This window comes from Gadus morhua, chromosome 11 (genome assembly GCF_902167405.1).
Source record: "Gadus morhua chromosome 11, gadMor3.0, whole genome shotgun sequence".
In the NCBI taxonomy this organism is placed as follows: domain Eukaryota; kingdom Metazoa; phylum Chordata; class Actinopteri; order Gadiformes; family Gadidae; genus Gadus; species Gadus morhua.
Genome location: NC_044058.1, coordinates 30,557,995 through 30,582,495, shown reverse-complemented (window position 1 = coordinate 30,582,495; position 24,501 = coordinate 30,557,995). Strand labels below are relative to the sequence as shown.

The 24,501-nt window shown below is 44.4% G+C and overlaps 1 protein-coding gene and 1 long non-coding RNA gene across 5 annotated transcripts; both read left to right on the top strand.

The window, feature by feature from the left end:
• Positions 1-890: 890 nt before the first annotated feature.
• LOC115554553 (uncharacterized) lies at positions 891-12,521 on the top strand. The gene is made up of 4 exons (XR_003978614.1): positions 891-1,693; positions 1,879-1,989; positions 2,064-2,180; positions 12,463-12,521. It is a non-coding gene; the product is annotated as an uncharacterized LOC115554553 (long non-coding RNA).
• Positions 4,870-9,627, top strand: LOC115554552 (uncharacterized). 4 transcript variants are annotated; one of them, XM_030371337.1, is made up of 5 exons: positions 4,870-7,229; positions 7,333-7,473; positions 8,144-8,194; positions 8,431-8,445; positions 9,081-9,627. In XM_030371337.1, exons 1-5 carry the CDS (start codon positions 5,840-5,842, stop codon positions 9,308-9,310), a joined length of 1,827 nt encoding a protein of 608 aa, XP_030227197.1. In that variant the 5' UTR covers positions 4,870-5,839; the 3' UTR covers positions 9,311-9,627. The 4 variants fall into 4 exon arrangements, with proteins under 4 accessions (XP_030227197.1, XP_030227196.1, XP_030227198.1 ...); XM_030371336.1 differs by having other exon boundaries at positions 8,428-8,445; XM_030371338.1 differs by lacking the exon at positions 8,144-8,194 and having other exon boundaries at positions 4,874-7,229; positions 8,428-8,445.
• Positions 12,522-24,501: the final 11,980 nt, after the last annotated feature.

The following is a 24,501-nucleotide window of genomic DNA, read 5'->3' as shown; positions in this document are numbered from 1 at the left end:
TCAGGTCATTTGCGTCCTCATATCTGTATTTGGACACTATTATTCGTGTCTGCGATCATCACAGAGTCCACAAGCAACGCAGGTCGCAATCAGCGATGCCACAATCAATCTAGCGCACCGTCGAATTCTGCGCCCACACTGTAAATGCAGGAAAATGAGACAAACCCCAACCAAATCTTTTCAGGTCATTTGTCGTCCTCATATCTGTATTTGGACACAATTATTCGTCGTAGATTTCAGCAAGATTAAAAGTGTAAATACATCAACAAAATACGACAGTACGGTACCGGGACGGAGTAAGGCCGTGACGTACAAGTTGTTCTGTGCTGTGATTGGCTGAAGAGGAATAGTTAAATCGCCGCGTTCTAAAACTGGACCTTGCGATTTGACATGTTCAATATCTGGCGACTCCTTGCAACGCCTTGCGACGCCTTGCGACGGCTTGCAACGACCCGTTCACACCGCCCCTGCGACGTTCTAAAACCGTCTCGTTGCAAGCCGTTGCAAGGTGAATCTTTGGTCTGAACTGGGCTTAAGGTGTGTGTGTGTGTGTGTGTGTGTGTGTGTGTGTGTGTGTGCGTGTGCGTGTGCATGTGTGATGTGTGTGTGTGATGTGTATTGTGCGCGAGCACTGCATTCATAACATTCGTTTTCATAGAAATCACGTGCCCGCGCTGAGGGAGGCGTGTTTTTTCCACTGCGAGTCAACGGTGTCGCAGCGAAGAGCCTTTCTTTCACTTCCTTTCACCTGATTAACTTGTTTTAGAAACACTCTAACCTCCGTTTCTTCCTTACATTTAAACTTTTACAACTTTATACCGTATGGACGCAATATAATCCCGGAGTAGATACGATAAGGTAAGGTAGCCTGACAGTTTACTAGCATTTATATTGTCTTTCGGTTATGTATATGATAAAGAACAACCAGTTTACTACCGTTAATATTGTCTTTAGGTTGCTGTATATAATAATGACCTCATCTTGGTATGTGTCTCCGTGTATCGCTTATCAATTAAAGACAGAGTTTACTGTTAGAGAATACATTAGTTCATGTTTCACTGCTTTTCTGACCCGTGTAAATTGAACACTGCGTTCAATATTCAAGAGATTAGTTTGTCTTGATGCTACTCCGAATTAAAGGAAGGACGTTACAGAAGTCCTTTCAATGTGGTGATATTTAAAAAAGTTATATATTTGTGCGTATTGACTATCGATGTGTTGAGCTTCACCAGTTGATCTATATTGAATCTGTGGTTCAGTAATGTGACAGAATTCAGACTTTGGTCCAGTGGAGAAATTGTTCTAACGTTCTTTACTTTAATTGTACCGCAATGCATTTTTTGAGTCTATTGTATATCTTTTTTGCGTTGTAGTTTAAGCACAGTTACAGTCTCCAAGGTGTTTAATAATTCATCGGTCATCTGCTGTACCCATCTGTACTGTAGTGAGGGCGGTGTGGTTATGTTGTGGGGTTCATATTGATGGTCTATGACGTCCATAATGCTTTAGTGTGACGCAGTCTCAATGACCTCTCTGAATAAACGGCTGAAGTTCAAAAGGCAATTGAAGTGATGGATGAGTTGTGTTTGTGTCCAGGTCTCCAGTCTACTATGGATGAGGAGAGAGAGGAGGGGGGTCCTACCTCTAAGACCACTCTGTCTGGGGAACATGGCCGCCGGAGCAAAGCTAAGAGGTAAGAAGAGGATCTCTCTGTCTGTGACTGTTGTCCATCTCAGAGCTCAGCAGTGATGCATCATGACTCCATCATTAGTCTGAGTAATAGGTGTGTGTGTGTGTGTGTGGTGTGTGTTGTGTGTGTGTGTGTGTGTGTGTGTGTGTGTGTGTGTGTGTGTGTGTGTGTGTGTGTGTGTGTTGAAGCCCAGAGCAGAGAGCAGACTCCCCTGGACCCAGCTGTGTCTCCATGAAGAGTGACAGCTCTATGGAACAACCTCATAACTTTAAAGATGGAAATCAGTCTATTGAGAAGAGGTGAGGATTTATCAGAGATCATAACGATACAGCTTCTATCAAACGTCCATAAATCCTGGTTCTTGTTTTTCTAGAAGAGTCCAGCAGGAGAGAGCAGACTCCCCTGGACCCAGCTGTGTCTCCATGAAGAGTGGCTGGTCTATGGATATACCATTGGTGTTTAAAGATGGACGCCCCCCCAGAGAGGAGAGGTAGGACTTTTAAACAGACAAGGAAAACAGACCAGTTGGTTGTTATCAGTCTCTACTGCTGCTGATATTTACAAGTGTGTGTGTGTGTGTGTGTGTGTGTGTGTGTGTGTGTGTGTGTGTGTGTGTGTGTGTGTGTTTGTTTTTACCACCTTGTGAGGACTTGCGCTTGTAAAACTAGCCATCTTGTTAGGACCATGTGACAAAGTTAGGACCTAAATCATGGTCCTAAGAAGGATAAGCAGTGTAACAGCCTGGTAATGACCTGCTTATAAGCCTAGGGTGAAATGGCATTGAAATCTTAAAAGTCCTAAAAATGTGGTTTTTTTACAAAAATGTGTGTGTGAGGGGGGGACCGTGTTTCAAAGTGAGGACCTCTCTGGTAAATTGGTGGTACTGCAGTGTGTATCAGAATAGTGAAACCACACCCATTCCCCGCCCATATCCCTTGCCACTCCCACTACAGTTGCTCTTTACTTTAATAGAAGCAGATTTCTGTTTTTGGGGCTAAACAGCTATCACTTATGCTATTTTGCCACCAAACATATTTTATTTGATAAAATGTATAATTATTATAATTGATTATAGATATAAATATATTATATAATTTAGTTGAAAAGTTTAAGCTATTTATAGAATTCAGGAAACAATTGTTTCCATCTTGTCATACTTTATCAATGAAATTATAAAAATCGGGACTTTTTAAGATCAAAAATTATATCTGAGACCATTAAAAAATTACATTTAACATTTTACTTCTAGGATATGTTTTGTTGATCATTTATTTGGACACTACAATGTCATACTATTAGGCAGGGCTGTAGATTACGGTCAGTAATCAGTCTAGTAGGCTATTCCATTTCATAAACAGCAAATGTTTATATTGGGCTTTCATGGTATTGGTGTATGATGCCTGTCAATGGTGGTATGGTCATAGTTACATGCCGTTTCTGATGTCAACAGATTTTCAGATATCACACTAGTTGTCTACATCCCTTGATGCAATGTATGATGGACAATGGAGGCAACACTCGCCTAGTATGTAGTATGTACAGTAGGCAATTGGAAATTGCCTACAGTAAAAAAAAAGTTGAAATGGCAATTAAGATTTATTTTTGTTGGCCAAAAAAGAATCCTGGTCATGCTCTTCATGGAAATTCAGAAATATACCACGGTATGAGAAAATGACCCATTGCCCTGATAAAGCCTGTACAGGTAGGTCAAGTCAGGCACATCCCGAGCTTAATCCTCGATGCTATCCCAAACATTTATCATAATCGCCTATTAATCAAGTTGAGCGTTTGCGCTTTTGTGCTCACTCAATTCTGACAGATTGGAGAGTGATAGTGGTTAACTTTATTTATTTATTATTATTATTATTTTTGTGAAATTAATATTCATAAACGAGTAATGTATGGTATTTCAACAATTTCAAGTGAATAATATTAAAAATTAAGGTTTTTTTAAAGCTTGTTTCATGTGGTGTTCCCCCACTGGTTGTCAATGGTTGGTGTCCCTGGGCACGGGACGACGCTGAAGTTGGCATCCGATTCGCAGCATCCGATTCGGCAATTGCTTAAAACGGTCGTGATTGAAGACCACCTAGAATCTTCAAATCGGTCCTGATTGAAAACCACTACACCTAGACTCTTCAGATCTGGACTACATTATCACAGTGAGGCTATACATTATATAAAATATAGTTTCAGTTTTGTGAAACCATTTTTTTATCTGTGAAAATGCAATACAGGCTCATTTTAATGCTTATTAGGGGTCCAGACCGCATTAGAACGGATCCTGATTGAAAACTAAAGGCTCATTTTAATGCTTATTAGGGGTCCAGACTGCATTAGAACGGGTCCTGATTAAAAACCAATACACCTAGACTCTTCAAATCTGGACTAAATGATCACAGTGAGGCTATACATTATGTAAAACATAGTTTTAGATTTGTGAAACCTTTACCCTATTTGTGAAAATGCAATAAAGGCTCATTTTAATGCTTATTAGTGGTCCAGACCGCATTAGAACGGATCCTGATTGAAAACCACTACACCTAGACTCTTCAGATCTGGACTACATTATCACAGTGAGTCTATACATTATATAAAATATAGTTTCAGTTTTGTGAAACCTTTTTTCTATTTGTGAAAATGCAATACAGGCTCATTTTAATGCTTTTTAGGGGTCTGACTGCATTAGAACTGATCCTGATTGAAAACCACTACACCTAGACTCTTCAAATCTTGACTAAATTATCACAGTGAGGCTAAACATTATGTAAAACATAGTTTCAGATTTGTGAAACCTTTACCCTGTTTGTGAAAATGCAATAAAGGCAGGATCAGTTCTAATGCGGTCTGGACCCCTAAACAGCATTAAAATGTGCCTTTATTGCATTCACAAATAGGTTAAAGGTTTCACAAATCTGAAACTATGTTTTGCATAATGTATAGCCTCACTGTGATCATTTAGTCCAGATTTGAAGAGTCTATGCGTAGTGGTTTTCAATCCGGATCAGTTCTAATACAATCGGACCCCTAAAAAGCATTAAAATGTGCCTTTATTGCATTTTCACAAATAGGGTAAAGGTTTCACAAATCTGAAACTATGTTTTACATAATGTATAGCCTCACTGTGATCATTTAGTTCAGATTTGAAGAGTCTAGGTGTAGTGGTTTTCAATCAGGACCCGTTCTAATGCAGTCTGGACCCCTAAAAAGCATTAAAATTAGCCTTTATTGCATTTTCATACTCATACTCTGCTGCTCGTCCCATAAATGCATGTTCCTTACAAATGTGACACCATTTATTAGGGAAATAAACAGGCTTTCCAACGGTGTAAGATTTATTGCCACGAAGCATTGTTACAGGGAAATAATCGATCAAAAAATTTACAACATTTCCTCACTTTTTGTGCTTTGTTTTTAGAATGGAAACACATTATTTCCTTGCTTTATTGAACAATGGCAGTCTGTTCCCAGTGGAAGACGAGCCAAACTGTGACAAAGTCAACATCTACGATCATTCATATGAAAATCTCAGACTTTAAGATAGTCTGGCCAGTTGGGCGAATTAAAACTGACCTTGAAATTGACGAAATTCTCTGTGTTCACAGGATCCTACTCAGGATCCTTTGCTTAGAAAAGGGTGGGGTCTATTTATGTGTTAGTGATACTGTCGCAGAAGTATCCATGGTCAACATTCGTGCAAATTTAGAAGAGTTGCATCAAATAACTCCACATTAGTATTAATAGTGTGCCCTTGTTCTTTGTCCTTTGATTTTCAAGACCCGATGCAGGAAAACTTACACGGCTGTCAGAGGAGAAACTGAACCTAGTAGCAGTGGTTCATTAGGGGTTAGCAAGGTGAAGAAGAGAAAGGATGGGTCAAAGAACTATCATGCTAAGAGGAACTTCTGCCTTTATTGTGAAAAATCATATGCCAAGATCGCACGTCACCTGGAGCAAAAGCACTCCAGAGAGAGCGAAGTAGCCAGTGCCCTGGCCTGTCCCAAGAAATCAAAGGAGAGAAGGGTACAATTAGACTTCATTAGAAGGAAGGGAAATCGCGCCCACAACATTGACGTGATAAAGGAGGGAAAAGGGATCATTGTGCCATGCAAACAGTCGAGCAGTGAGACACTGGACCCAAAAGATTACATGCACTGCGCCAACTGCCAAGGCCTCTTCAAGAGGAAGTTTCTCTGGAAACATAATAAAGTGTGCACACTTGCACAGAAAAGCAACAAAACGGGAAGAACCCGAATTCAAGCTCTCTGTGCGAATGCACAGCCAATTCCCAATGGAGTCAGCTCCAAAGTCTGGGAGATGATAAACAACATGTTTCAGGATGAAATAGCCGACACGGTCAAAAAGGACAAAGTCATCATTGCTCTCGGGGAGCAAATGTTCAACAAAAAAGGTGGAATGCAACAGGAGCACATTAGGCAGACCCTAAGAGAGCTGGGAAGATTGGTTCTAGCAGGGCGCAAGGTCACTCCACTCACCAAAATTGAACAGTACGTCATGCCATCCAACATGGATCATTTAATCAAAGCAGTGAAAATAGTGGCAGGCTTTGATGAAGAAAAAAATGTCTTTAAAAAATCGAACCTGGCCTTAAAACTTGGACACAGCCTGAAGAAAATTGCTGATCTCGTCACCTGTGAAGCCCTGATAGCTGGGCATAAGGAAAAAGCTAATTCCACAGAAGACTTCCTTCAGATTTACAAAACACGATGGAATGAATACGTCTCTGCCTCTGCATACCGATCCTTGCATGAAGCAAAATGGAATGCGCCCCAGCTCATTCCATTCACCGAAGATGTGAAAAAAATGCATATCTATCTAGACGAGAAGCAGAAGGAGTACTCTCATGTACTCTCTGGTGATCAGACATCAAAGAACTGGACCAAACTGGCACAAGTGATTCTGACTCAGGTCATCTTGTTTAACCGACGCAGAGAGGGAGAGGTCTCAAAGATGTTTTTGACAATGTTCTCATCCAGAACCAGTACACCCCTCCATGATGATGTGGCACATGCCTTGTCGGACATAGAAAAACAGCTGTGTAAATACTTCACACGTATCGAAATTCGTGGCAAAAGGGGAAGAAAGGTACCTGTGCTACTGACGCCGGCCGTAGTAGAGTCGCTTGAATTGCTGACGAAGCAGAGATCTGCATGTGGAGTGCCGGCAAACAATCACTTCCTTTTTGCCAGGCCTGGTACCGTTAACCACTTGAGGGGGTCAGACGCTATTCGTCTGTTCGCCCGAGTCTGTGGAGCCCAGCGACCAGATTCTCTCTCATCATCCAAATTGAGAAAGCAAGTGTCAACACTGTCGAAGGTGCTAAACCTCAATGACACAGAGCTCGACCAGCTAGCAGATTTCCTCGGCCATGATATCCGGATCCATCGGCAATATTATCGCCTGCCAGAGGGAACTTTGCAATTAGCAAAAATTAGTAAGATCCTCATGGCATGCGAACAAGGACGCCTTGCGGAATTCAGAGGGAAGAGCCTTGAGGAAATCTCCATTGAGCCAAATGGTAAGATCCAGAGTTTAAGAACTGACTTATATTATTCGCCCAAAGATTGATAATTATTTATTAACTATTCTGCTTACCTTTTGTTGTGATGTTTATTCTTCAGAAACAGTTGAGATCCCTTCAACATCCCTCCATGCAGAATTGCAGGATGCAGACGAAGATCCTACACCGGGCAGATCTCCACAACCAGCAGGATCTCCCCTACCAGCCAGACCGCCGCTACCAGCCGGATCAACACTACCAGGTACCAAGTAACACCACATCAAATTTGCCTGTCTTCGCCAAAGCCTAACTAAACTGGATATAATATGTAGCCTACCCATTTTGCAAGAAAGATTTTTTAAACTTTTGGTACATTCTGCTGCTATTGGAATAGTATTCTAAAGATTGTTTAGCTTTAAGCATTTTAACCATGCTAACATGAATGGAGGAAGAAGTTGTCAGAGCATAGTGATAGCCGTTATGCACCACTACACAATGAATTGGTGGGTCTGTCTCTGCTACAACATGATATGACCCATGTCGTTGTCCTGCTATAGGTCTTTCGTGAATGAAAGCCAGCTTCCACACTCATCAAATAAATTCGGAATAGTCTACTGCTTGAAACAAAACTTTCACAGTCTACAACTTGATCATATTTCCACCAAAAAGGCTACGATATAACCTTTAGGCTAGTCTACTGTAGACTGGGCCTGTGGTGTTGTTTGAAAGACTTAAGCTTGCTTTGTAGGTAGTTCGCTAGTAGTATGTGTGATAATTCAATGTGCTATGGAATTATGTAAAACAGTCAACACCCTGCATTCGTCTGCATTCAGAGTTAAAGGAATCTGAAGGTGGCATTGGCACTATGGTGCGCTCATGCGTTTCTGGCGCATGTAGCCTAACTAGCCATAGTTAGGCTACATGCAGGCTAGAAACTGGTGAGCCCTCATTAGAAATGGATGACGTAGAACATCCATCACCAGGTATTACAACCACCCAATATGACTTTGATTATGAGTGCTCCTCAGGGTAGTAGTTGGCAGCCTGTAAGATCTGCTAAATTGTGCATGCGTTATGCTTCTTTAGAAAATTGGACATTTGAGATGAGATTTAACTCATCTGATGTCAGTATCTTGATCAGCCTGTTAATTTTAATGAATGTTAATCTGATCTGTCTCTGTTTGTTCCCCTCCTATGATCTGCATACGCTACAAAGCAGCAGCTGAGATTTCAGGTAAGGCACAAAGTAATGCCGCGTTTCCACTGCAGGGTGCGGAACGGATCGGATCGCAAAGGTGCGGTAGGGAGGGGGCGGTATAGCCCAGCTCAGTGCCGAGGTCGCGTTTCCACTGCCGACAGTACCCTTGGTGGTAGGCCGGATGTCGATCGCCGCGGCAGCTACGTAAACATCGTAAACAACGTCTTCCTCCCCAAGAATGCAGACGAACGTCTCCACCTCCTTGTTCGCCCAAGCAAGCTTTTTACGCGACATGTTAATTGTAAAGAATAATACCTCAAGGCTACTGTTTGTTTGTTTTTATCCCCGCGTCACCCGGAAGTGACGATTCTGTTGACCAATCAACGGAGGGGGGGTGTAGCTAGAATTTCACGGGACCCTTTCAGGCGTCTGGTCTCGTTTTGGGTACCGCAACGGAGGAGTCCCGAGAATGGGGCCGGAACGGGTACGGCAAAGTCCGGGTCACGCCCACTTTTGGCGGTGGAAACGCGACCCGACCCACACCTTTGCGATCCGATCCGTTCCGCACCCTGCAGTGGAAACGCAGCACAAGTCTCTTCTAGAGGGACTGTATTTCATACACTAAATGCAAAGAATATATGGCTAATCTTCACTTTTTTTTTTTACCTTAGAAGTATCTAGAAGTTCCCATTCAACAAAAAGAAAATGGACCCAAATAGAGGTGGCAGCTATCGAGGCTAAAATGGGCCGATTCATCAGGGAAGGGAAAACTCCTGGAAAGGAGGAGTGCCAGGAATGTATTGCCAGTTCTCCCGAAGCCCTGAAAAGTAGGGATTGGAGGGCAGTTAAATTCTTTGTTAGAAATAGAGTAGTCTCCTTGTCCAGGAAAACTTTTAAGTAAGTTTGTGCTCTTTAAGATTGACTTTTTCAGGTCAAAACGTTCTTGAATCGACCTCTGAAGAATAAGTCCCGCCTCCGAGGCTCCGGTTCCCTCGTCAAATGTCTGGGAAATAACTTGGTGTTTTTGAATGATCGTACATAACGAGCTCTGTAGGTGGCGAAGAAGTAAAAGCTGTGTCACGTTTTGAACTACACACTTTTTTCCATCTAGTTTCGACTGGGTTTTTGGATTGTCGGTGCCCGGGTGCCGTTAAAGCAGCATTTCTAATCATTTACTACTTTAACGGCACCGACAATTCAAAAAACCCAGTCGAAGTTAGATGGAAAAAAGTGTGTGGTTCAAAACGTGACGCAGCTTTCTCTTCTTCTCCACCTACAGAGTTTATTATGTACGATCATTCAAAAAAACCGGAGCCTCGGATGCGGGAATTATTCATCAGAGGTCTATGAGAGTGTATATATATATTTTTTTATGATGATATTATTTTTGGATCTGGATTTCACTTTACAGCCACACATATTTACTAAAGCCTGGTTAATAGGGTAATATGCAATGTGATATTTTTTTATTATACACATGTATGCATTATGTCCATTGCAATGTTCCAGTGCCCCATACACTGCAAAACATTTTTGAAAATATTAAATTATTATATATATAATATTTTTTTCTTCTATGAAACCATCAAACAGAATCAAAATGTTTCCCACTTTCCATCCAGCATTATCATATGTTTGTATATCTGTCCATCTAGTGAAGTCCACTGCATCCGAGACGTCGTATTCCAATCTTGCGTCTTTTTGTTTTTGGAAAACTTTGAAGTAAGTTTGTGCTCTTTAAGATTGACTATTTCAGGTCAAATAGTTCTTGAATCGACCTCTGAAGAATAAGTCCCGCCTCCGAGGCTCCGGTTCCCTCGTCAAATGTCTGGGAAATAACTTGGTGTTTTTGAATGATCGTACATAACGAGCTCTGTAGGTGGCGAAGAAGTAAAAGCTGTGTCACGTTTTGAACTACACACTTTTTTCCTTCTAGTTTCGACTGGGTTTTTGGATTGTCGGTGCCCGGGTGCCGTTAAAGCAGCATTTCTAATCATTTACTACTTTAACGGCACCGACAATTCAAAAAACCCAGTCGAAGTTAGATGGAAAAAAGTGTGTGGTTCAAAACGTGACGCAGCTTTTTCTTCTTCTCCACCTACAGAGTTTATTATGTACGATCATTCAAAAAAACCGGAGCCTCGGATGCGGGAATTATTCATCAGAGGTCTATGAGAGTGGGCTGGGTTTGCGTATGTTGTTTGGTTGTTGCAAATAAATGTCAATAAAGTTGTTTCAAAGGATAAAGCTTTTAAGCGTTGTGTTAATTAACAATACATCAGAGTAAGACAGAGGTAAATGTGGAATAATATGACAGATTTAATTGGTGCTGAGTTGGTGCACAATAATCCTTTCATTCTGACAGTTGAGAAGTTTGCATTGTTGCAGGAGCAGAAGTGACATCCAGATTAATATAAATAGGGCCCTTGTGTACATGCACATGATGAGCATCACATCACACATCAGCATGGTTGCCACTGCTGCACACTGGTAATGTATATATATGGTCATGCAAATGTTCACCTACAAGAACAATTACTTGGTATTCACTGCTTCCCAGTACCCACAGGTATTGCACATGTAACCTAAGTTATATTGAAGTACTAATAGTCAGAGATGTTAAACAAATGCCCATTTATGTGCACTACAGTACAGACATTGAAGTGGTTCTAGCTATTGTGTGATCAGTGTTGATCATACAGTCAACAGCAACAGGACGGTAAGGCCTGCCTCTCCTTTCCACTCATTCAGTGAAGCAGTTGGTCTCTTAAGCAGCTGCTTAGATTGTCTTCCGTTGGGTGCAGCTCATTCAGAATGGATGACAGTCTTAACACCATCCTCTCCAACCATCTCCACTAGGCCACGCTGGCCACCTAAGACATTGCTGGTATTCTCGATCAGTAATTAAGTTTTCAAACCGGACAGAAACAGGTTGACAGAAGTAGGTCCTAACAAGGTCTTACAGGTCCTAACATAGGTGTTACATACGCTCACACACACACACACACACTGGTCCCGCCTTGTGGGCGGGCAGTGGGGCGGGCACTGTGGTCCTAAGAAGCTGGCAAAAAAGCTTTTTGTATTTTTTCTTGAGTGTATACTTAATTTCAAGTGCACACATTTATACTGATTTTTTTCTGACCGCAATGGTATAATTTATATATCTCTATGTAGCCTGGAAGGCATAGTCCTCAAAAGTGATGGCCCTACAGAGAGTCCTAACAAGGTGATATATACAAGACTGTGTGTGTGTGTGTGTGTGTGTGTGTGGAGTAAAGGTTCAGTAAGTTAGGACTAGTGGTCTTCCTTATGGGCCAGTTCAACGTTGAGGAACCCGGGGGTTTGACCTCTTGTCTTATAAGTCCTATAGTTTATTAAACCATATGATTGTTCAAACAGAAATTACTAAGCCTTCAACATTATTTTTATTCATAATTAATGTTATTTCTAACACAATATAGCCCGTCAATCAAATTTAAAACACATCGGTCTGCATTTGTCCCTCCCGGCTCTAAAATAATGGATTAAGAAGCTCTTTGTTCTTATTAAAGGAACACCAGCCATAGTCTGACCAAAGGGAATTTGGTCCAACAAGTGCATATCGATTAACCAGTCAACCAACCGACCAGAACTTGACAGCCCTGGTGATTATATAGGTACAGCTTCTATGAAACTTACAGGAATCCTGTTTCTTGTTTTCTAGAAGAGTCCAGCAGCAGAGAGCAGACTCCCCTGGACCCAGCTGTGTCTCCATGAAGAGTGACCACTCTATGAATCATCCTGCTGAGTTGAAAGATGGAAATCAGTCTATTGAGAAGAGGTGAGGATTTATCATATATTATAAAGATACAGCTTCTATCAAACATCCATTAATCCTGGTTCTTGTTTTTCTCAAAGAGTCCAGCAGGAGTGAGCAGACTCTTATTATCAGACTTTGCTGGTACTGATGTTTCCAAGTCAGGAAAAATTAAAGTGTGTGTGTGTGTGTGTGTGTGTGTGTGTGTGTGTGTGTGTGTGTGTGTGTGTGTCTGTGTCTGTGTCTGTGTGTTGAAGCCCAGAGCAGCAGCAGAGAGCAGACTCCCCTGGACCCAGCTGTGTCTCCATGAAGAGTGACCACTCTATGAATCATCCTGCTGAGTTGAAAGATGGAAATCAGTCTATTGAGAAAAGGTAAGTATTGATTAGAGATGATGATTTGTGCTGTAATCTTAAATTCAACCAACTCTCTGACCAATCGATTGGTCGATGGTGAAAAGATGATTATAAAACAATGTGCAAGTTATCTCTGGATCAACATAATCTACCACAGCGCGTTGTACTCTACCTGCTAGCCTCAATATCACATAAGGGGCCCTATCTTGCATCCGGCGCAAGTGACTTAGTCACTGGCGCATGTGTCGTTGCTAGTTTACAACTGGCGCAGAGCGCTCTTTTGCCACCTGCGCCACTCGCCGGTAAATTAGGGAATGATCTTGCGCCCCAAGGGGCGGTTCGGCGGAAGGAGGAGGCGTGTTCTGGCGCAAACGGTATTTTGCCGTCTCTGAATACCATTGCGCTACTGACCAGGAAATACCTGGTTTAAAGTCAGTGGCGCGTTGTTCAGATGCTATTTTAAGGGCGCAAGCATACATGCGCATGCGATGCATACGGATTGCTTGTACACTTTGCTTCTCTCATCTACCTAGCCGCACATTCTTGGTAAATTATTTGGGAAAGAACAGCTGATGCAGCGGTAATAAGTTGTAGGCTACTTTTTAATCAATGCATCTGCAAACACCGTACAGCAAACACATATTTTCTTGACACAGACATCGTGTAGGCCTACATGCCCATAACTTTTAGGATTGATGAGTAGGCCTATTTGATCGTGAAAAACATTGTTTTACCGCGAGTGAGTGTTAAAAAGAATTAATGAATGCGGGCGCGCGTGTGTGCTCTGTTTAACACACGCAAACTAAACACTCTCATCATCATCTCATCTTCGTCCGCTTATCGGGGGTCGGGTCGCGGGGGGAGCAGCTCAAGCAGGGGGCCCCAGACTTCCCTTTCCCGGGCCACATTGACCAGCTCTGACGGGGGGATCCCGAGGCGTTCCCAAGCCAGTGTTGAGATATAATCTCTCCACCTAGTCATGGGTCTTCCCCGAGGTCTCCTCCCCACTGGACGTGCCTGAAACACCTCCCAAGGAAGGCGCCCAGTGGGCATCGTTACCAGATGCCCGAACCACCTCAGCTGACTCCTTTCTAAGTAAAGGAGCAGCGGCTCTAATCCGAGTTCCTCACGGATGGCTGAGCTTCTCACCCTATCCCTAAGGGAGACGCCAGCCACCCTTCTGAGAAAACTCATCTCGGCCGCTTGTACCCGCGATCTCGTCCTTTCGGTCATCACCCAACCCTCATGACCATAGGTGAGGATAGGAACGAAGATAGACCGGTAGATCGAGAGCTTTGCCTTGCGGCTCAGCTCTCTTTCGTAACAACGGTGCGGTAAAGCGAACGCAATACCGCCCCCGCTGCTCCGATTCTCCGGCCAATCTCACGCTCCATAGTTCCCTCACTTGCGAACAAGACCCCTACTTGAACTCCTTCACTTGGGCAAACTAAACACGTAACGCATAATACAATCAATGGCAATGTCTATTACCGCGGGGACACATGCATATTAGGATAGCATACAATACTGATAAGAAACAATGTTTATAATGTATTGCGTATATCATTAAATAGAACCACAGTTACCGCATATCATATGTTATAGCCTATCATACGTTTTCTTTGCCGAAATTTATTTGAGGACTCAGTATTTCTGAAGTTGTGGAAGAAAACCCCTTATTCCATGTGTGAATTAGGCTACATTATTTGGCAATAAACTAAGCCATTTGCAAATTCATGTGCATCTGTCTCATCGGAGACTGCAGACGCGCTGTCAAAATATCAACTCGTCCGATTCAAATGCGCTCATGGCTCTTAAAGGGGATGGGAGCTGGCACTCTCATTGGTTTGTTGCACGTTACGCCCAAACCACACCTACGGGTAATTAGGCTGCTTCAGACCAACCCTTTTGACGCTTGCGCCGTGGCGCAAGCGTCATTTATCCGCCTGTAAAATAGCGATAGCGCCGTAGAACCGCCCACAAGGCTACTTGCGCTTTGCGCTTTCCCACTTGCGTTTCAGACCGTTAAAATAGGGCCCAAGGGCTGTTTGGAGAAGGGCAGTGGGTTTCAGACCCCCTCTCGGTCCGAGTGGACTCGGTTAGGGCAGAGCTTCAATATGAAGCAGACGGCGGACGAGCCACGGAGCGTCGGGCAGCGTCGTTTATAGACGACACCACCGAAGAATTGATTATAGCTTTTATCTGTGTGTAATATAACGGGGCCCACTGGATGCTGCTGGGATTAGTGACAAGAAGCCAATTCTGATGTGTTCCCACTCAAAGCCTAGCGAGCGTTAAACACGAAGGGGGATGAAGAATCACAGACGTATTAAGAAAAAAGCACTCATGCCACCATTTTAGCTGATCTGCCCACAAACTTACTCTACACTTTGCATGCTATTTTGTCGTCCTTTTTAACCAAATGCTGCCAGATAAATGACTTGGTTGGAATCAATGAGTTAGTAGTGGAGTAAAGGTTGAGTAAGTTAGGACTAGCGGTCTTCCTTATGGGCCAGTTCAACGTTGAGGAACCCGGGGGTTTGACCTCTTGTCTTATAAGTCCTATAGTTTATTAAACCATATGATTGTTTAAACAGAAATTACTAAGCCTTCAACATTATTTTTATTCATAATTAATGTTATTTCTAACACAATATAGCCCGTCAATCAAATTTAAAACACATCGGTCTGCATTTGTCCCTCCCGGCTCTAAAATAATGGATTAAGAAGCTCTTTGTTCTTATTAAAGGAACACCAGCCATAGTCCGACCAAAGGGAATTTGGTCCAACAAGTGCATATCGATTAACCAGTCAACCGACTGACCAGAACTTGACAGCCCTAGTGATTATATAGGTACAGCTTCTATGAAACTTACAGGAATCCTGTTTCTTGTTTTCTAGAAGAGTCCAGCAGCAGAGAGCAGACTCCCCTGGACCCAGCTGTGTCTCCATGAAGAGTGACCACTCTATGAATCATCCTGCTGAGTTGAAAGATGGAAATCAGTCTATTGAGAAGAGGTGAGGATTTATCATATATTATAAAGATACAGCTTCTATCAAACATCCATTAATCCTGGTTCTTGTTTTTCTCAAAGAGTCCAGCAGGAGTGAGCAGACTCTTATTATCAGACTTTGCTGGTACTGATGTTTCCAAGTCAGGAAAAATTAAAGTGTGTGTGTGTGTGTGTGTGTCTGTGTCTGTGTGTTGAAGCCCAGAGCAGCAGCAGAGAGCAGACTCCCCTGGACCCAGCTGTGTCTCCATGAAGAGTGACCACTCTATGAATCATCCTGCTGAGTTGAAAGATGGAAATCAGTCTATTGAGAAGAGGTGAGGATTTATCAGAGATCATAAAGATACAGCTTCTATCAAACATCCATTAATCCTGGTTCTTGTTTTTCTCAAAGAGTCCAGCAGGAGTGAGCAGACTCTTGTTATCAGACTTTGCTGGTACTGATGTTTCCAAGTCAGGAAAAATTAAAGTGTGTGTGTGTGTGTGTGTGTGGTGTGTGTGTGTGTGTGTGTGTGTGTCTGTGTCTGTGTGTTGAAGCCCAGAGCAGCAGCAGAGAGCAGACTCCCCTGGACCCAGCTGTGTCTCCATGAAGAGTGACCACTCTATGAATCATCCTGCTGAGTTGAAAGATAGAAATCAGTCTATTGAGAAAAGGTAAGTATTGATTAGAGATGATGATTTGTGCTGTAATCTTAAATTCAACCAACTCTCTGACCAATCGATTGGTCGATGGTGAAAAGATGATTATAAAACAATGTGCAAGTTATCTCTGGATCAACATAATCTACCACAGCGCGTTGTACTCTACCTGCTAGCCTCAATATCACATAAGGGCTGTTTGGAGAAGGGCAGTGGGTTTCAGACCCCCTCTCGGTCCGAGTGGACTCGGTTAGGGCAGAGCTTCAATATGAAGCAGACAGCGGACGAGCCACGGAGCGTCGGGCAGCGTCGTTTATAGACGACACCACCGAAGAATTGATTATAGCTTTTATCTGTGTGTAATATAACGGGGCCCACTGGATGCTGCTGGGATTAGTGACAAGAAGCCAATTCTGATGTGTTCCACTCAAAGCCTAGCGAGCGTTAAACACGAAGGGGGAGGAAGAATCACAGACGTATTAAGAAAAAAGTACTCATGCCACCATTTTAGCTGATCTGCCCACAAACTTACTCTACACTTTGCATGCTATTTTGTCGTCCTTTTTAACCAAATGCTGCCAGATCGATGACTTTGTTGGAATCAATGAGTTAGTAGCGGAGTAAAGGTTGAGTAAGTTAGGACTAGCGGTCTTCCTTATGGGCCAGTTCAACGTTGAGAACCTGAGGGTTTGACCCCTTGTCGTATAAGTCTTATCGTTGAAACAGAAACTACTAAGCCTTCAACATTATTTTTATTCATAATTACTGTTATTTCTAACACAATATAGCCCGTCACTCCAATATAAAAAAATGGATGAAGAAGCTCTTTGTTCTTATTAAAGGAACACCAGCCATTGCCCGACCAAAGAGAATCTGGTCCAACAAGTGCATATCGATTAACCAGTCAATCAACTCAGTGGTCCCCAACCACCGGTCCGTGGGTCATTTGGTACCGGATACCATATTTGAATACAATTATATTATTATTATTATTATTTTTTTTTTTAATTCATGCAAAATGCATGCACACTTAATAAACTCAATTTACTTCGCAATACCGTCACTCTTTTACATGCCATAAGTCTATATGCAGTTGTTAGATTGCATATAACATGTTTTCATTTTAGGCAACCTCTGCGCAACATAACCCAACCACCCCCCCCCCCCCCCCCCCCTAACCCTAACCCTAACCCTAACCCTTCTGGGACCGTTCGCGCTCTGTCTCCCCCTTCTCCTCTCTCTTCTCCCTACTCCTCTCCTCCCCTCCCCCCCCCCCTCCCCCCGACCCCGTCCCCTCCCCCTCCCCCTCCCTCTCCCTCTCCTCCCCCTGCAGGCTCGCGACCCCCTCCGGCCAAGCCCCTTCCGCGTAGACCGACGCGCGTCTCCGGCCTGTTCCGTCGCCGTACCATCGCCATGCCCCTCTGGACATCCCCGACGCCTTCCGGCACGACACCCGGCCATGGGTTTGCCCAGGCCGACGCTCCCCGGGACGCTGTCCCCGCCGACACGCCCCTCGGCTCCACCCGCGCCCGCCCGGCTTTCAACACCCCGGCCGGCGACGCTGTCGCCACCCCAGATACGCCTACCAGGAGGCCGTCGCGACACGTCAGCACCACGAGGAGGTCCTTGTCTACCCTTGACCCGCCCGCGGACGGCGTCACGCTGGTTAGACACTCACGGATGTTCTCGCGACGTGCTAGCGCCGCCAGGAAGAACCGAAAAAAGTCTGAGGTATACGAACACACACACACACATACTGAGTCTAGGCCGTTACAAAAGGTCACGGCTCACCCAGCTCTGTGGGAGCTGGGGGGCTGGTCTCCGGGGTCTCCGGAGTCCCCTCCATAGCGTGACTCCTGGCTGATGGTGTTTAGGGTGGGGTTTGGGTTGGGGATCCAGGGGGGTCGTGTGATGATGGCCCATGCACCTGGCGTCGCCGCCTGTGGCGGCGCCTACCATTGTTTTTGAACCTAACCCTAACCCTAACCCTAACCCTAACCAAAAAACAATTCAAATCGGACCTGAAGAAATACCATAGACGACTCAAATTGATTGGCTTTTTTAAGAACAAAGAAAGTAGGAGGCTACCTTTTATGGGGCCTTCTACGTGGACTCCTCTGCCAGCGTTTGTCCCTTCTTACATACACCAATTAATAGCCCTAGACGACTTAACAGTTAAGACACATTACAAAGCAACACTCGAGGCTCCTAACACGTCATATTCTGAAAATAGAGCTTTAATGGAACTCCAGGGTAACAAAAATATTGTAATTAAGCCAGCCGACAAGGGGTCGGTTATTGTCATTCTAGATAGGGATCAATATATTCTGGAGGTTGAACGTCAATTGAATGATACCACTTATTATCTTAAATTAGATAAACCTATCTTTCCAGATACAGTCAAATTAGTGACCAAAATTATAGATTCACTCCATGGGAACAAATTTATTAATAATAGACAGCGGGAGTATTTAATTGGTGAAGAGGAGCCTAGACCCAGACGCTTTTATATTCTACCAAAAATTCATAAAGACCCTTCGACTTGGACGGTTCCGTTTAAAATCCCCCCGGGCAGGCCCATTGTCTCTGATTGTGGCAGTGAGACCTACTCCACGGCTGAGTACTTAGATTATTTTCTCAATCCCCTTTCGGTCACACACCCTTCTTATGTAAAAGATACATATCATTTCATTAACTTAATCAAAACATTTACTGTACCATCCAACTGTTTGCTTTTTTCTATGGATGTGAAAAGCCTTTACACAAATATTCCTACAGTGGCTGGTATTCAATGTGTTCAAAAACTATTTGACAAACATCCTGACCCTAAGAGGCCTGACGGACAACTATTGCAACTATTAAATATCAACCTTACTAGGAACGACTTTGTTTTCAATGACCAATTCTATTTACAAATTAAGGGAACAGCCATGGGCAAAAAATTCGCACCGGCCTACGCTAACATCTTTATGGCCAACTGGGAAGAGGAGGTCCTTCCTAAATGTCACCTGAGGCCCATACATTACCTTCGGTACCTGGATGACATCTGGGGTGTCTGGCCGGGTTCTGTAATGGAATTCAAACAATTTATGTCCACACTAAATGCACACGACCCATCTATTCAACTTACGTATGAGCTTAGTGACTCCTCTATTGACTTCCTGGATACTACCGTTTACAAGGGTCCTGACTTTGACGTAACCTGTGTCTTTGATACTAAAGTGTTTTTTAAGAAAACTGATACCCATGCCCTACTTTATAAAAGTAGTTATCACCCACAACACACGTTTAGAGGACTAATTAAATCACAATTACTACGCTTCAACAGAATCTGTACTAGAGATTATGACTTTTATGAGGCAGTACGCATACTTTTCCGGGCCCTGAAAGACAGGGGATATTCTAGGTCCTTCCTCAGAGGCTGCCTTAGGACGTTCCTGAATAAAAGGAAAAGGGAGAGGGTTCAGACCAGTCTCATTCCCCTTGTGGTAACTCATTCCTCTATGAGTTCTTTCTTGGGTTCTAAACTTAGATCCAACTTTGTTAGGATACTCAACCAACAGGTACCTTTTGATGGGTTCAAAGTTATTTTGGCCCACAGGAGGAATAAAAATCTGGGAGATATCCTTGTCCATGCCAGCTTGCCCTCATTGGACGACATTGTACCTTAGCTCAACCCTAACCATAACCAGACCTAACCTCAACCTTAGCTCTACCCTAACCATAACCAGACCTATCTATGCCTAACCCTAACACTTAGATATAACCCTTACTGTGACTTAATCCTTACCATAACCTTACCCACCCATGCCTAACCTTAACCGAACCCACCTAGGCCTAACCTCAACTGCAGCCCTAATATTATTATATATAAAAAAATAAAAAAATATTTTAAGTTAGTTCACCTTTAACTTTTTCTGACGTTATCGGTTTTCTCATAGCGGGCATAATGTTTTTATTTTCTTATGCTAGTTGGTATTTTTTTATAATGTTTTGGTGTTTTGATGGATGTCGTATTGTTTACATTAATGTTTGTATTGTTGCGGATGGGACCCGGAAGCCGTCAAACACCTCATCCGGTTGACCTTCTTTTGTATATACTAGAGTCCTTTTGCGTATTTTTATTTTTGTTTAGATTATTTATATACTGTTTGGGTGTTTTCTGTTTTGGATATGTTTCGTATTGTTTATATTAAGGTTGGTATTGCTGCGGATGGGACCCGGAAGCCGTCAAACACCTCATCCGGTTGACCTTCTTTTGTATTTACTAGAGTCCTTTTACGTATTTTTATTTTTGTTTAGATTATTTATATCCTATCATAATTACTGTATATATATTTATTTAACGGTATCAGCATTTCTATCGACGGGCTTCAGTGACTGGACCCGGAAGCTGTCACACGCCTTTGGCGGGATTTCTCCTGTGTTATTGAATGTGTTCCAATGCTATTCACTTGAACCTGACGAAGACCCTGACGGGTCGAAACGTTGTTCGGGTTTAAAAATAAACCATTTCTTGAACTCCAACCTGGATTCTTTTTTTACACATTCAATATAAGTGATTAGCACAGCCTTTTAGTTTTTTCTCATATCTTCATGTTACTATTAGCGAAATATGAGCGAGTGGACTGAGGTCCGGTACGGTAGACGTCGCCGGGAGGCCCGATCTCCGCAGATCCACCATGGAAGAGGTTACTCTCCACTCAGGGGCCGTCGTCCCCCATCGCCAACCTGGGGTAGGCGCTCACCTTACCAACGTGGATTATCGCCGCAGGCTAGGCGACGTTTCCATTCGCCGCGTAATGACCGGCGCCTGCCGCGGCCACGCACAGGCCCAGTGCGGGGCTCACCGGACAGATACCCACCACCACCACGTGCGGATACTGGTTGGTACTCTCCACCCCGAGACAGACATCGTGGTCCTCCACAGAGGGCTGGACGTCCCCGCGCGCCACCGGTTTGGCGTCCGCCGTCGCCGCCTAGGCCCCGACATCGCCCCCGTGGACCTGATGGGGATGGATCCTGGGGTCAGGGCCGCTGGGGGTTTGAGGGCTGGATGGACCGTGCACCTCCCCCACGTGATCGTGGGGATTTCCATCACCTAACCCTAACCCTAACCCTAACCCTAGGAAGGGGCTAGAAACATAATTTCTGCAGATTCAGGGTCGGATCAAGCCCAGCAAAAAGAAACATAAAAAAAAAAAAAAAAAAAACCTGACCAAAACAGTTTGACCCAGTGAATGCTTAGAGAGCAGTCTTTTACTGCTCCATGCACACTTTGATACTCTTGAGCATTGAACACTAATTTTCATCTATTTTTGCATGCATGTTAGAACTTGGAGCCAACACAGACTACTCGATAGACTACCAGACAACTTCACCAAACCAAGTAAGTGCAATAACCGAAGTAAGTGCAATAACCGACTCTCCATGCATTGTCAATGGGGGAAATCTATTTGGGGGAAAATGACGTCGGGCTCACAGCAGCCATGGGCGGCGCCATCTTGAAAAAATAAAAATAAAAAATTGAATGGATTTTCAAAATATCAAATTACCCAAAAAAGAAGAAAAAAATCAAATGTCTAATTATCAAAAGGAAAAAAATTGAATGAATTTTCAAAAATTAAAAAAAAAAAAAAAAAAAAATTAATGCATTTTCAAAATTTCAAAAAAAAAAAAAAAAAAAATCAAATTATCAATTTTTTTTTAAAAAAGGGTTAGGGTTAGAATGTACCAAAAAAGTGCACCACAGACCACCACCAAACGACTCAAAATGGCCAAAAACGTGCTCCTAGACACTTTCTGTCAAATTCTCACAACATTTTCACAAAATTTTCTAAGTATTTTTACATTGGAGTCAACGGTAGCTATGTGAAGGAAGTGAGCTAGAACTCCAAAACTTTGCACACATGTCGAAGGAGCCTACAAACCCTTCCACACAAATTTTTGTCAAAATTAAATATTGGTAACACCCCTTTTTCCCGCGTTTAGTGAAAAACTTCAAATGCGATTTTCTATACCAAAACAAGCCACCAGGTGGCCAAAATTTTGCACAAAGGTCCGCCTCATAAATACCTACCAACCATAGGAACCTTGTTCCCATGACCCTCCCTCAGCTCCCGTGAGGTCGATTATAGCTGTTTTCCCATGTTAAAAAAAGTTGCCACTAGGGGCGCCAAATTTCTAGGGGATGAAGAGGGGCCCAAGGGGAACATCTGGGACTATTCCGAATTCCCATGCACCGCTCAAAAAAAAAAACGCTTCACTTTGAACTTTTAAAATCGAAATTGCAGTACCCAAAAAAACCGCCAGGGGCGCCACATTTTTTGAGCAAGTCCGCTGGGCCTAGACCTATCCGAGGGTGGTCGCCGAATTCCCATGCACCGCTCAGTTCTCGAACTAGCTCAAAAAAACCGTTTTTCAAAAGTGGTAGATGGCTCTTAACCCTAACCCTAACCCTAACCCTAACCCACCAGGAGGCCGACTCGTCACGCCAACACCACCAGTAAGCACACCGAGTGGTCCCTGCAGGCAAGAGAAATACACCTCATTCTGGGCGACTCGAACCTGTCCCGCTTCCCTCCGTTCGTTAGGCCGGGCCTCCAGGTCGAGAGCTTCCCCGGGGCCACTTTCGCGCACGCTGCTTCCGTCCTGGGTAAAACCGCGGTCTCCCCTCACGTCCTCAAGGTCGTGCTGGCCTTCGGACTCAACGACAGGTCGCACAAGACCGAACCTACCACCGTGCGTAACCTGCAGCGCGCAATCAAAATGGCCCGCGCAGCCTTCCCTCGTGCCAGCGTCCTCGTACCCGAGATTAACTTCTCGCGCTCCCTCCCGCACAGGGAGCAGGATAACCTACGGCGTCTCAACGAATACATCGCTTCGCGTTGCGCGTCCGTCCCCGCCCACGGCCGCTCTCGTTTTGGACCACTGGACGGACGCGTTAAACTAATTGCTCCCGCGCCCGTCGATACGCACGATGGGAGCAAATCGGTCATCAACTTGTCCAAGTCCTTTGTGTTGACCGCCGCTCAGTTCTCCGTCCTCGACAGGAGTCTCACCTTCGTCCCCTCTAAGGGCACCGATTCCCGTGATGCTCTTCACCAGGTCCGCTCCGACCTACAATAGTATCACAGGAGGGTGAGACTCGCGGTCCATTTTGAGAACCACCCGCCCTCCGTCCCGCCCCCTTTTATGCCCAAATCCGATTGGGTTCCGCCCGAGGATAACATCCCCTTCGAACTAGCCCTTATGATCGACTCGGACCTCGCTTTCTTCCGGGAGTCGTTCAAGATCCGCGCGCCACGTGACAACCTCGACCCGGAGGAGACCGAGGCCCTCGTCGAACTGCGCAACAACCGCGACATCGTCATAAAACCTGCGGATAAGGGCAGCGCCGTAGTGCTCCTGGACAGGGAGCAATATCTGTGGGAGGGCTACAGGCAACTCAACGACGCGCGTTATTACGCCAAACTAGATCGCCCCGTGTACGTGGACACCGTGCCGATCGTCGCGCAGATCGTTGATTCCCTCCTGCGTCGTAAGTTCATCACGCATAAACAACGTGATTACCTCGTCGGCGAATCGGAGCCCAGACCGCGGCTGTTCTATATGCTCCCCAAAATACATAAGGACCCCGCGGCCTGGAGCAGGCCCTTTGAGGTCCCGCCCGGTCGCCCGATCGTTTCCGACTGCAGTAGTGAGACCTATCACACGGCCGAGTACATCGATCGTTACCTCTATCCTCTCTCGTTACGCCACGCGAGCTACGTGAAGGACACGTATGACTTTGTACAAAAGGTCAAAGGTCTTCGGGTTCCGGCTCAGTCTCTCCTATTCACGATGGACGTCGACAGTCTTTATACAAATATCGACATAGCCGGCGGCATGCGCGCCGTTCAGGACGTCTTCCGGCTGTACCCGGATGCCACGCGACCTGACGACGAACTCCTGCGCCTGCTCGAATGATTTCGTTTTTAACGGGGAGTTCTTCTTGCAGATAAAAGGCACGGCCATGGGGAAAAAGTTTGCGCCGTCCTACGCAAACATTTTCATGGCCCAGTGGGAGACCTCTGCGCTCGCGTCCTGCCGTAAACGACCCCTGTGCTACTTACGTTACCTGGACGACGTCTGGGGCGTCTGGCCCCACTCGCGTTCAGAGTTCGATGATTTCCTCGCCGTCCTCAACGCAAACGATCCCTCGATCACGTTGAAGTCCTGCACGAGCGCGTCGTCGGTCGACTTTCTTGACACCACCACCTTTAAGGGCCCCGACTTTGCGACCACACTC

Coding starts and splice junctions, on each gene's coding strand:
- LOC115554552 (XM_030371336.1), top strand. CDS start 5,840: ATGCACTGCGCCAACTGCCAAGGCCTCTTCAAGAGGAAGTTTCTCTGG. Junction 7,230..7,332: donor AATCTCCATTGAGCCAAATG/GTAAGATCCAGA, acceptor TTTATTCTTCAG/AAACAGTTGAGATCCCTTCA. Junction 7,474..8,143: donor AGCCGGATCAACACTACCAG/GTACCAAGTAAC, acceptor CATGCAGGCTAG/AAACTGGTGAGCCCTCATTA.